Source organism: Histomonas meleagridis, assembly GCF_020186115.1.
Source record: "Histomonas meleagridis strain 2922-C6/04-10x chromosome Unknown contig_24, whole genome shotgun sequence".
NCBI lineage: Eukaryota > Parabasalia > Tritrichomonadida > Dientamoebidae > Histomonas > Histomonas meleagridis.
Genome location: NW_027150826.1, coordinates 451742 through 465860, shown reverse-complemented (window position 1 = coordinate 465860; position 14119 = coordinate 451742). Strand labels below are relative to the sequence as shown.

The window sequence follows — 14119 nt, the reverse complement described above, 5'->3', positions numbered from 1 at the left end:
CAGATTAAGTTGATTGCAGTAATGCAAAATGAAGAAACAGAAATTGCAGCTTTACTCCTTCCATTAAAAATTTGCAGGTATGACATGCGAGTATCAGGGAAATTCAAAATGACACCACATGAAAATGTTATTTTTAGAGGTTATCCTAAAATTAAAATCTCAATTCATATCGGAAAAAGACGTTTTTCAAACTCCAAGCCTATGAATATTCCATTAAATGTTATAAATGAGTTTGTTCAAGAACAAAATCTGGAAACAGTAGGATATATTAAAGACAGAATAAAAAATGTTCCATCTTCATTGCCTAAATCAAGTAGGAGAAGGAGTGATTTACCTGATTATGAGCATAAGGCAGCCACAATTCAAGCTAAAATCGAAGAAGCAATGGCACGTGCCCCTTCTGAGATATGGTCATGTTTTGAAGATCCTGATTTTATTCATAGATGTTTAGTTCATTATGGTATCAGGGATAACACGCGTAGGAACAGTCATTAGATAAATTATTGATGTGTTTATTTGAAATCAAATGTAAATGTTGAATTTTTAATCTCTCTTATTCACAAAAAAAATGAGATTTTGTTTTCAAAAACATTAAGATTCACTAAATTTGGTTTTATATGAAAAGAAAAAAAATTATTTTCATTAATCATGAAAAAAAAATTAAAAATTTTGGGTGAACCGTGAATCGAACACGGGTCTATTGAGCCACAATCAACAATACTAACCATTATACCATTCACCCCTTCGAAAACCCTAAAATTATTATAAATATATTGAGAAAATTATAATTTTTTTGTTATAAATAATTTTTAAATTAATATTTAATATTAGATATTTAAACAAATCAATAAATTACAAAATCTTTACAAAAACATTATTTTCTAGGAGTCAAAAACATATAAGTTGTTTCTGCCATTTTGTGCTTCGGCTCAGGTGTCATTGCCTGTAACTTTAATTCAGTTGCGCCTAATGTATCTTTTGCAGGTGAACTACTTAACATTACTTCGCTCATTTTATTTGCGCATTGTTCCGCGTCTCTTGAGACGACACTACTTTTCGGTTCGTTTGGTAACATTTTTTCCAATTCTTTAATTTTTTCTTCTATTTTTTCCTTTTTAATATCTTTATTTTCTTCTGTTAATTCCTTTAATCCATGAATCAAGAAACATCTTTGCGCATAATTTAATGCATCGAAATGATCGCTAATATCCAAATCACTTTCTTGCAACAACAAATTCCATATTCTAATAATTCCATCATAAGCAGAGCTCCAACAAGACAAACAATTAAATGCGAGTTCGATATCATTTCTTTGTATATTTTGTATTTTCGCTGTAAGTGAAGTTGGATAATTTAATTCTTTTGGTAACTTTTGTTTATTCTTTAATAAGAAATGTTGATAACATTGTTCAATAAATTCATTTAAACGTGATGAACGAGAAACGGATTTAAGATAAAGATTTAATACTTTCTCAGGTTCGCAATAATTATTGATTTGCGTCATAAGATTAAACACTATGTTATAACATGACTGTGTACGAATCGTTTGATATGTTCGAAGCGCAAAATTAAAAAGAGAAGTGACATCGTGTTTGTTAGGAAACATTTTAAGTCGATACATTTGATCGTTAATTTCTTTGAGAATTTCAAGTGGATTTTCAACACTATCATCAATTAGGTCAAGAAAATTCTCAAGTAATTCAACACTAACTGTTCGACTACTTGAACCTGCTGAAAATGTTGAGAATTGACTGGAGTTGGAGAGATAAAAATTGGGTTTAGGAGATTGTGGATTATCAATGGAGTTAAGAAGACGCGTAACAGAACGTGTACTATTCTGAGGAACATGTGATGAGATTAATTGTGCAACTTGACGAATTTCTGATATGCATTCTGATATATCAGTGGATGTGATAAGACGAGTCATAAGTTCTATTTGAGGACGAATGAGTTTGGAGTCTTCAGAAAGATGTTTTATACACTTTAGAAAGTGCGTGAAAAAAATTGGTACCGTAAATTGCTTGGATAAAAAAAGCATAAATGGAAATATTATTTCATATTTTGATTGTTCAAAAGTCCCAACAATAGAATATGGGATAATGATATCAAGAATTGAATCATCAAGTTTGGAATAAACTGTTTTGATATAATTTTGAAGAAAATTAGAAGATGCCGAAAGTAAACTTTCTTTGGTAGAACCATGCAAGAAACAGCTACAATAACATATTACAAAAACAGGAATTTGAATAAATAATCTATCTCTTGTACCAATATCAATAAAAGATTTAAACTCTTCTTCACTAGAACCAATGATAGCTTTAGGTTTTATTAGATCTTTATAATGAATACATGGGCAAACATTATCTGAAAATATAAAATTCATTAAATCTTGATATTTTCTTGTAGCAACAACTTCATAACAATCAGTAAAAATTGGAGGCAATGATATGTCTAACTTTGTTTCGGAGCTTGATAACATCTATTATAAAAACTCTTCATAAAAAACGGTCTTTTTATCAAAAAGTGTCAGGAGCCGTTATGATATTATAAAAATGAGCGAATTCTTCGATTTCGTTTCACAAGTTTCAACATATAAGAAATCCCCTGCCTCGATAAACACAAATCAACAAATTGAAGTTTTCAAGTATCATGATTCATTTATTTGTGTTACTCAATCAAATTTTTATCAATGCTTTTCAGATACATGGGAGTTAATACAAGACACTCCATTCAGTTGTCGTCCAGGTCAATCTGTGACATCTAGTGGAACAGAACTTTTTGTTTTTGGAGGAGTATTACCAGAAGGAGTCAATTCTCATGAACTTTGGGTTTATCAAAATGAATCTTGGCACCCTATTTATAATGACATTCCACCACGTAAATATCATGGTTCAGTTTATATTCCAACTATATCGTCAATTCTTATTTCAGGTGGTTATGATGAATCTGAGACCAAAATTCTATCAGATTTTGTTCTTCTCAATTTAGGTACACTTAGTACAAAAGTTCTTAAATTACAAGATAAACTTGAATTTGCACGACATTCACTCACATTTTTACATGATACCAAAGTTTGTCTTTTTGGTGGTGTTTCAAATAACAATGTTGCTAATGAATTTCTTTATATTATTGATGTACAAACTGGAGATACAGAAGTAATTGATGTTTATACCCCATTTCGACCAACGTTTCCACATTTAACTACATACATTGATAATATGCTTATTGTCACAACGACTGGTGTTATTTTTGAGACTTGGGCATTTGATTTACAATTTTCTATTTGGTTAAAGCTTGATTTAAATTGCGGTTTTTCCGATACGCGGTTTGTCTTCTCAAATTCCAACGGTTTTACACTTTTCAATTCAAAACTTGATCAATCAACCACTGTTGAATATATTGATATTAATCGATTTAAAGATCGAATTCTTACTGCCAACATAAATTCAGACTTATATAAATTTGATGATGACACAGCCATTGAAAATTATAAGTCATTAGTTGATGCACATCGTGCCTCACTTTTACATTTAAAGAATTTAATTTCACATATACATCAAATTAATGACAGTTCAATATTTGAGCAAATGCAAATTGACAAAGATTTTGTTGATTTACATTTTTATCAAAGTCAAATTGAGAATTTAATGATAACGCATAAGACAGAAGAGAAACAAGTGAAAACAACGAACAAAACAGCGACGCAATTATTAGAAGAGATCAAATCCTTACGCTCTAATAAGAAAGCAGACATACAACGCTTTTCCAAATATTTATCTAATCCAAGTGAACTAATCCAAACATATAATCATAATCATGTTCTAAATTGTCCGAAAGAACTTATAAATAATAATAATACAAATGAACCAAATACTTCTCTCGTACATAAAAGTAAAGAACTTTCCGAAAAAATTAAAAAGCAAAACCAAAAAATTAAAGAACTTTCCGAAGTACTTCAATCCGAGAAAAGTAAACACGAATCGTTTTACTTTTCACTTATAAAATTAACAGAACAACTTGATAAATGTTATGAAAATTATTATCATGCGCAAACAGATCATTCGAAATTAATATCGGAATATATCAAAAATAGAATTAAAATGAATAACATTAAATTGGATGAATTATTCGACGAAAAAGCTGATCGAGTCGACGCAGTTAATAAAAGAAGAGAATTAAAAGCGGAAAGTAAAAAGTTACAAGAACAATTGCAAAAATGTAAAGAAACTAAACAAGAGAAATTAAATCAATTGGCAGAAAACTTAAAGGTGATAATTAGTATGGCAATGGTTTGTGACCCGACAACGGGAGAGAACATGTGTCTAAAGGCAAGAAGCTCATTGATGGAATTGTCTGCTTGGCTAAATAATAATTCGAAATTAATCGGTTCAACAAATTACGTAAATATTATTAACTTCGAAAAGGCAAATTTGAACGCACTGAAATCTAGAAAATCTAAAAGAAATATTCCGGTGATAAAGAAGCCAACGCAAAACATTGTGGAAAGAGAGGGATGGAGATCTTTAGCGGCTGATATATTAAGTTCACTGAAGGAATTAAGTGAAAATCATTCAATATGAAACTTGTAAATAAACATTTTTAAAGGATTTAATACTCAAGTAAATAAATTTCATTTCACAATTCGCTGGAGATTTGAGTATTTATGTGTAATGAATATTATTTTCTCACAAATTAAATATAATTGAATGAAAATATGATATGATGGACTTATCGGCAATACGTTTCTAATGTTTACACAAAATAATGAGCGATAGTGCTGCCATAAACCATATTAATCTAGCAAGAGAACATGCTAGACTTGGAAATTATGAGGCATCCATTCGTTCGTATCAAAATGCACAACAAGATACTAGTAATGAAATTGATAATTGTCAAGATCCAAGTAAATTAGTAAAGTGGACACAACTTCAAAAATATATCAAAGATGAAGAAGCTGCAGTACTTCGTGTTAAGAACATACTTGATGAAATTCTTGAAAATCTTGACAACGAGCCTCAAAATAATCATCAATCTCACAAAAAAAATTCAGATTTCGATATAGCTTTAGAGCCTCCTCAACGCTTACATTCACCTAATGTCGATCATCCACAAGTAGAACTCCGTGCACCTGAACGTCGGCCAGTTGTAAATATATCTAAACCACGTAAAGTCACTCCAAGTCGACAACCAGTTTCACAAGTACGTGCTCCAAATAGTCAACTTGGTCGTCGCCAATCTGTCCCAACTAATCGACAATCACAAAATAATAAACCAGCACAAAACAAACCATCCAATCCTAAGCCATCACCCCCCAATGCACCATCCAAAAAAGACGACGAAAAGCCTCCACTTGATCCCACTGACAATCCACTTGTGCAACAAATCATCGATATGGGAATTCTTATTCGGGAGCCCAATGTTTCCTGGGATTCCATTGCCGGCCTTTCCCAAGTCAAGCGTCTCCTACGCCAGAACCTTGTTATTTTGCCCATGCGTCCCGACATCTGCAAAGGTCTTCTTGCGCCATGGAAGTCCGTTCTCTTCTACGGCCCTCCCGGCACTGGCAAAACCTTTTTAGCGAAAGCTGTTGCCACCGAATGCAAGCGCACTTTCTTCAACGTCACCTCTGCGACCATCTCCTCCAAGTGGCACGGCGAGAGCGAGAAACTTGTTTCATATTTGTTTACATTAGCTGAGCAAATGGCGCCTTCGACCATCTTTTTCGACGAGATCGATTCCATTGCCTCGCAACGCGGCAGCGGAAGCGAGCACGAAGCGAGCCGCAAAATGAAAGCGCAGCTTCTTACTAAGTTGGAAGGAATCGACAGCGCCACAGAGAACAGCCAAGTGTTTGTTCTCGCGGCGACGAATTTCCCGTGGGATTTGGACGAAGCACTCGTTCGAAGGTTCCAAAAGAGAATATACATACCATTGCCCGACGAAGAGGGGCGAGAAGCGATACTCCGAATGAACATCGGAGAAATGATCGACGAGGAATTCGATCTGAAGATGTGGGCGCAGAGACTGAACGGGTATAGTTGCGCAGACATTACGAATTTGTGCAGAGATGCGGCACAAGCTGTGTTCGATAGGAAAACGTCGCTGCTGAATACGAACCAATGGGTGAACTTGTCCGTTGAAGAGGCGAAGGTTATCATCACCGACGAAGACTTCGAAAGAGCCGTCGCATTGAGGAAAAGTTCTGTAGATAAAAATACATTGAAGAAATATGAAGAATGGAAACAAACGAAAGGCGCTGAATAAAATATATATTACATTGTATTCACTAAATAAAACACAAATTTGAATTATTTCGAAGTGAATTTGTTATATTAATCACTAATTCAACAAAAAATGAATTTTTTATATAGACCTGTAATGAAAAACATGTAGACAGCCAACAAAATTTTAGATAAATCATAAATTTTTATATAGTTTGTGAACATTTGAATTAGATAGAAATAACCTCCTTTAATTATGGTTGCGATCAGAATTGATATAGCATAAATATATATATATCGATTTTCACGAGATATTTTTATTTTTATTATAAAATTTTGAATACTATCGTTCATAATGATATTAGAATTTTGAATGCAGATTGTCACTTTTTTATCATGATAACATAGACAAAATAAACGGTTGGCAATTTTTTTTATCAGATTTCGATAAAGTATACAATTTGATTAGCACGATAATGCATTGTAAACTGGCATTTTTTCAGAACATTTTGATAGAATTTTTCGGGGTTTGGATCTCACTTCACATTAACAACGAATGCTTGTTTCAGAACAAGAATTTACTAAAGAAGAACAGCGTCGTGTCATTGATTCTCTTGACTTGTTCGAAATTTTAGAAAAAAATATACATGAAGGAGAATTTTGTATTGATAAAGGAATCATCAAATACACAGGTCAAATGATTGCAATGAAAAGAGCCTTAACAGAAGATTCATAATAATCACTTGTTAATGAATTCAAGACGTTATGTAAATTATCGCATCCAGCAGTCCAATGATTAGTTGGATTTTATCTCAATCCTGATTACAAAAAGGCAGTTCTTATTACCCCGTTTTATATTAATGGTACTTTACGTGACATCATTAATTCACCTCCTTCAGAATGGAATTTACTTACAAAATCTCTGATTATATTTGGAATTGCTACTGGCTTAAACTATCTTCATGAGAAAGGTATAATACATCATGATCTTAAAGTCGATAATATTCTCATTGATGATTACTTTCATCCAATTATTGCAGGTTTTGGTGATTCACATAAAAATCCTAAAGGAGAACTAATGTCTACACTTCCATATATTGCACCTGAAGTTTTATCAGGAGGACAATATTCACCAAAAACTGATGTATATTCATTTGGGCTTCTTGTAAATGAAATTTTTTCTGGATCTCCTCCTTATAAAGGTTTGAGTATTCAACAAATTAATGAGAACATCGCGGATGGTAATCCCCCTCAAATTGCTTCTGGAATTCCGGATTTATACAAAAAAATATTTATTAAATGCAATATAAAGGATCCAAGTAAAAGGCCAAAATCAAAGGATATATTTAGGGAGATAAATAATGGCCTTGATGATTTAAAAGTTAATAGATCAGTTCTTGACACATATAAAAATCAATTATTGGATTCAGTATTCTGTCCATTAAATAATTTTATTATTCCAACACCTTTAATTGAACTTCCTGGCAAACCACACCCATGGAATGAAAAAGGAACTTATCCAATATTATTAGATGTATTTGAGTCTGTTTTAAAAAGAGCAGGAGATAGACCAATTGTTTTGGTGATGCTCTTTGGACCATATCAATCAGGAAAATCTACATTTCTTCGGACACTTACAGGAAACGCAGCATTTTATGCAGGAAAAGGTATAAAAAGTCAAACACAAGGATTTTTAATTGATGGTCCATATATTGTTTCTGATTTAATTAATAGGCTTGATGATGATTATTGCCAACTTAAAGAGAAATGTAATTCACTTGATGTTAATAAGGATACGGCGATGTTTTTCATTGATTCGCAGAGTATTGGCGATGAAGATTATGAATTAAATCTTAAACCAGTATTGGATAAAGTTAATGCAGTATTTACATCAATAACAACAATATGTCTAACTGTATCTAATTTCAATGATAAAGTTGATGATATGAAAACAATATTAACAACAATTCGTCGTGCTCAACTTTCTTCATCTTTTTCATTATCAAAAGTTTATTTTCTTGTGAAAAATTATCGAGACCTAGAGAATGTTTTGCATTTAAAGGATCCTGAAGAATATAAAGAAAATATTTCAGAATTTACAAAATTATGGTGGCATGAGCATAATATTGCAAAAAACCTTTATAGGCCAGATTCATTAATGCCATTGCCACTCGGAAATGCTGCATATAATTATCCTGGTTATGTTAATACAGTGTACCAAAGCTTATATTATATTTTGAGTTCCATACCTAAAGTAAAACTTTACCCCTCCCAATACATACAAGCACTGACATATAGTTCTTATCCATTATTTGATCCATACTTTATGAACTTTATGAATCTTGTTTTGAAATTTGAAAACAAAAAAATACCAAATACACTTGACTCATCGCTTAGGCATTGTTGTGCGTGTTGTATGCTTCTTAATACAATTATTATAAAAAAAATGAGATCAAATTTTGAATCTGAAAATCCAGAAGATATCGTAAAGAAATTAGAAATATTAATTAGTCTTTATGTAGATATTATATTACCATACATTTTAGGGAATGATGAAATACCATTCTTTGACTTTAACCAATATGTATGGGAAATTAAAAGTGATATGTGTTCATATTTTAATGCAAACAAAGCAGAATGGCAAAACACAATGTCACATCAAAAGTTTTTAACCAATAAAAGATGGCATATTACAGCATACAAAGTAATAGAAAGAGCAGTTGGATTTATTCCAGTTATTGGGAATCTTGCAAGAATTGTATTCGGTAGTGCTTTTTTAGGATTGATAATGGAAGATAATTACATTAATTCAGTATATAAAAAACTTGAAAATGATTTAACAACAACCTTTTATCCTTATATTTGGGAAAGAAACATTAGAGAAAGAAAATTTAGTGTAATTGATATGAATAGATTTACAAAAAGATTAGTTAAAAGTGATCAGCCTTTATATATATTTTATGATCAACCGAATCATGATTCAACACTTCTTTTTCAATCTTTAACTGGAATAAAACTTGATGCAAAAGATGATAAATATATGATACTTCATGAAAATGTTGATTTATCAAAAGTGATAACAAGATTTGAACGCTACGCCAAAAAACGAACAACTACACTTCCTTCACAAATAAGTTTCATCTATGCTAAAGGTATTAATGAAGAAGAACTTCACAAGATCGAATCTACACAAGGAGAAAACACAATTTTTATCACGTCCTTTAAAGAAGGTGAGAGTTTAACAGTCTTACCGAAAAATGTACAAATGTTAAATGCTTTTATATTATCAGAGAATTATTTTCATTGGGGCGTAAATAAATTATTTTATAAGAAGGAAATGTGGCGTGTGAATAACTATTATAATGGAATCAATAGAAAATCTGTTCAATTTTTACCAATTTATGCATCTGATTATCAATTTGATAAACATGGACCTCGATGCGTTACATCAATTAAATACGGGTGCAGATATATACTCAAGGATCCCAAATTAATCTTGAAAAGTGATGAAATCAGTGAATTTGAAACAAATACACTGAAATATGAGCCAAACGAATAAAATGATCATCAATTCCTTTTTATAATGTGTATTTTTAATTTTTGTATGAGATTTGAAATTTCGTTTATTATCTTAATTTTAAGGGTGAAAAAATAGATTTTAAATTAGAACAATCGTAAAAACATTCGACACCAATTTTTTTGAGAATTAATTCTAGTAATAACAAGTATCCCCTAAGTGCAACAGTACTTAAAGTTGTTTTCTTAAGAATTTAAAGATGAAGCAAGACGAAGACAATGATAATTATTTCATGAAATTTTATATGAAAGATATTTTTTATTAATAAATTTGTATAATTCTATAATTATAATATTATAATATTTTCATATAACTTGTTGCATTCAATAATTATTCAAAATATAAAATATTATTAATTCCATTTTTATACAGTATGTATCTGAAATGGTCAATAACATACTCAACATTAAAGAATATCGTATGAGTAAAGCTCACAATCGAGTAACCGAAAACTTATAAAATGTAGAAGCAAATTTCCAAATGCAGATCAAAAGTATATTTAAGAAATAAATTTTGAGCAACTCGAAAGCAAATTATAATTATAGTGTACAAAAGGATAAATTTTAATATACAACAGATATAACTAATCTGATTAAACCGGTGAAAACAAAGTAGAAACCAGTTAACATCACACCTCATGCGGTGGTGGCGCTGTATTTCTTTGTACGAATTTGTAGTTTTGGCGAATGAACTTAATCATCAGTTCCAACGATTCCTTCTCGTCCTTAAACTTCTGTCCGAGCCTTCCAAGCGCCTTTCTGTAGTCGATAAATCCCGTCGCATTCCTTTCCAAACCAAGCAATGGGTCACTTGGCTCTGGCGCCTCTGAGTATTCGATTTCTTCGAGCTCGTTCACTGTCGCGCCGCTTATTGCCGCGATGTATAACAAGTACCAAATCTTGTTCAAGATCGTTTCGTCCATTTCCATCGGATAGAACTGAACAATTGAATCGACAATCGCAAAGATGTCCATCCTTAAGATCACTGACCTTTCTCGTGTTGGCTGTGCAACTCCATATATCCCATTAAAAGCTGTTAGCGAATCATTGATGAAATCTGCAAGAATTAAAATTGGTAGTTCCGGCTTTTCTTGAATCGTAGCGTTTAGGTTTTCAAGGAAAAGTCTCCAAGACTTATACGGTATTGTCGTGGAGACAGTAGATCGAGTGCTCCAATCGATTGTTGAAAAACAACTGAAAACATATTTGCGCGAAAATTTTCGTTGCGCTATAATTTGAAGCTTAAACTCATTCTCAATTGTTTCTTTAACAATCGGGAAATTACAGAGAAAAGGTGAAGTTGATATTACACATAACTTGTGTAGCTTGTTTAACGGTCGCTTATCTTCACTTTTTGAATACTCTTCGAGAACTTTTTCACACATCGTTCGGAAAGTTGATGTTGCAATGCGGAAGTTGTCTTTGATGGCCTCTATGACCCAAACAAAGCGGTAAGAATCAAAGTCCTCGAAGTGAATAAAAATTTGTAAGAGTTTGAGCGTGAAATCAAGATATTCTTTGTTCGAGGTTTCATATTTTTTGTCAAGATCACAACCATTGATAAAACCGATAATTCCATAAAAAACATCAACAAGTGCTTCTTCGTTTGTAATGCTAGCGAAATCACAAGTACTTGAATGAAGAAAAGAACTTATTCCAAATTCAAATAACATGCTCGGCTTGAAATATGTGGCAGCAATAAGTTGTGCTTGATGTACTGTTACTTTTAAAATCGGTTTCATTTGTGTGTGCATTACTTCCCAAAGCATCTTCTTATCATTTACAACAATATCTAAGAATCTAAGAAAAACTTGATACTGCTCATATTCTGTAATAGACTCCAGCTTTTCAATAAGGGCATTGGTTGCATCTGTTTTCAACATCATAAATTTTGGGTTACTTTCAATAAATTCAATTTTGGAAATTTTTTTATATAGAGAAGCAAATGAATTCCAGTCTTGAGAGCCTAACAGTACTCTGCAGTCATCGATAAGTTTGTCGTTGCTTTCTTCTGAGGCGCAAGAACTGGACATAAGCTTTCTGACGAATCCGTTTTTTAACTTGTGATTTACTTCAGACAAACTTAGTCAAAAAATTTACGAGTTCTGAAAAATAAAAATTGAATGTATTATACCATGTCTGACAATTTAAACTGCTTTTTATATGATTTCAACGATTGAGTCAAATTTACTAAAAATCGTATATATTCAAAAACTTGAGCGATTTGAATCCTAAAAGAATGTAAATAAACGGTTGCTTATGTACGTTAAATAGAAAAGAACCGATTAAGTTATCAAATTTGTTACAGATTTTGCTTTTGTTGCGTCTAACAGTCTTGGTAACACCTTTCTAGGTTCTAAAAATTGGGAAATAGCTCAATTGAAGAAAAATTTAAAACCTCATTTTTTCCAAGAGTATTTTTTTTCAGTCTACTTTTTTGAAGGATTGAGTGATGCGATTTCTTTTATTCTTGCACCAGCCCATGGTGGGCATTATTCCAAATATGATTAAATTAGTATTCGTCAATTAAACATTTCGATGTATCGAACAAGAAATTAAATGAAAACTAAAGGATAAATTGGTGATGAAACTCGGTGTTGAAAGTTAAAAAAAACAAATAAAGCATATCAATGCATGTTTAGAAGCACTTGCGGTGGACAATTCCTGGACCAGCTTCGTTGTATTCGTCACGTGTGATAACCATTTGTGGGAATGTGGCAAGGGAGGCAAGGATGGAGCCACCGATCCAAACTGCGTACTTACGTTCTGGTGGGGCGACGACTTTGATCTTCATTGTTGGTGGTGCGAGGCGGACCATTTCCTTCTCCATACGTTCTGGGAGACCTTCGAACATTGTGGTACCACCAGAGAGAACAATGTTAGCGTAGAGATCCCTTACGGACATCGATATCGCATGCCATGATGGAGTTGAAGAGGGTTTGGTCAATACCTTCGAATTCGAAGCCATTGAAGTGTGGCTTGAAAAGAAGTTCTGGGCACCTGAAGCGCTCGTTGGCGATGGTGATGACGTTGCCATCTGGAAGTGTGTATGAGATGTCGCATTCGGATGTTGTGGCGGCCTTGTTCATTTCTTCGTCGAAATCAAGAGCAACATATGCGTGCTTCTCCTTGATATCACGAACAATTTCCTTTTCAGCGGATGTTGTGAAGGTGTAACCACGTTCGTTGAGGATCTTTTGGAGGTAGGCTGTGAGATCACGACCGGCGAGGTTGACCTGCATCGAAAACGATACCGGTTGTACGACCTGATGAGTAAAGGGAAAGAACGGCTTGGATACCAACATAGAATGCTGGAACGTTGAATGTTTCGAATTGAAGTTGGATCATCTTTTCACGGTTAGCCTTTGGGTTCATTGGGGCTTCTGTAAGAAGAACTGGGTGTTCAGCTGGGTCAACACGTAATTCGTTGTAGAAGGTGTGGTGCCAGATCTTTTCCATATCGTCCCAGTTGGTAACGATACCGTGTTCAATTGGGTACTTAAGGATAAGGATACCTGCCTTAGCACATGCTTCATCACCAACATATGTATCCTTGTTTTGACCACCTGCGATTGTTTGGACATACTTTGGACGACCAACAATGGATGGGAAAACTGAGCGTGGTGCTTCATCACCAGCGAAACCAGCCTTGCACATACCGGAACCATTATCGATAACTAATGTTTGGACTTCGTCTTCAGCCATCAGAATAAATGTGAAGTGATTTGATGATAGCACTTTTTAATTCAAATTTAAGGACAATTTTGACATTACACTGATATGCCAGGTGATGTGACCCAGCATAAAACTCAACCGTTGGACACACGTCAAAACGTTTTCTTCCTGTGAAAAAGTGAAAGACATGTCTGGTTTTTAGAAATCTTTGCTAAATACAATGATGCTTAAAAATTACTGTTTCCCACATTATACAAAATATGTGCCATGACGTTCATAAAACTTTACGTTATAAAAATGTAACCGATGAATGCTTATAAATTTGAAACTAAACGAATTACTTCATCTACATCAGATCTTGATAGTTTATAGTTAGGCAATGCTGTAAGTTGAGAGTGCACGAGTGCAATCTTTTGAATACATTTATCAAGATTCTTTTGATATGTTTTTAGCATTTCTATCTGTGTTTTAAGACTTGAAATTTCTTCATTAAGTTTTCCTTCTCTAACGGCAGCAAATTTAGCTGTGTCTTGAATTCTTGAATCTAAAATATCTATTTGTCTGTTGAGATCTTCCATATTAAGGAACGTTTAATAATAAAACTGACATAAACAATGTGACGAATTCCGAACGTACACATTCAAAAC

General features: G+C 32.9%; 5 protein-coding genes across 5 annotated transcripts; 1 reads left to right on the top strand and 4 right to left on the bottom strand.

Annotated features, from left to right (window-relative positions):
* Positions 1-874: 874 nt before the first annotated feature.
* On the bottom strand, positions 875-1927 carry GO595_004035 (uncharacterized protein; the record flags this gene model as incomplete). The annotated part of the gene is made up of 1 exon (XM_067917122.1): positions 875-1927. One exon carries the CDS (start codon positions 1925-1927, stop codon positions 875-877), a length of 1053 nt encoding a protein of 350 aa, XP_067775930.1.
* A 2837-nt stretch (positions 1928-4764) lies between these two features.
* Positions 4765-6264, top strand: GO595_004034 (ATPase, AAA family protein; the record flags this gene model as incomplete). The annotated part of the gene is made up of 1 exon (XM_067917121.1): positions 4765-6264. One exon carries the CDS (start codon positions 4765-4767, stop codon positions 6262-6264), a length of 1500 nt encoding a protein of 499 aa, XP_067775929.1.
* Positions 6265-10426: 4162 nt separating this feature from the next.
* Positions 10427-11830, bottom strand: GO595_004033 (uncharacterized protein; the record flags this gene model as incomplete). The annotated part of the gene is made up of 1 exon (XM_067917120.1): positions 10427-11830. One exon carries the CDS (start codon positions 11828-11830, stop codon positions 10427-10429), a length of 1404 nt encoding a protein of 467 aa, XP_067775928.1.
* A 605-nt stretch (positions 11831-12435) lies between these two features.
* Positions 12436-12834, bottom strand: GO595_004032 (actin; the record flags this gene model as incomplete). The annotated part of the gene is made up of 1 exon (XM_067917119.1): positions 12436-12834. The coding sequence occupies one exon, from the start codon at positions 12832-12834 to the stop codon at positions 12436-12438; it is 399 nt and encodes a 132-aa protein (XP_067775927.1).
* A 179-nt stretch (positions 12835-13013) lies between these two features.
* GO595_004031 (actin) lies at positions 13014-13502 on the bottom strand (the record flags this gene model as incomplete). Its single annotated transcript, XM_067917118.1, has 1 exon — positions 13014-13502. One exon carries the CDS (start codon positions 13500-13502, stop codon positions 13014-13016), a length of 489 nt encoding a protein of 162 aa, XP_067775926.1.
* Positions 13503-14119: the final 617 nt, after the last annotated feature.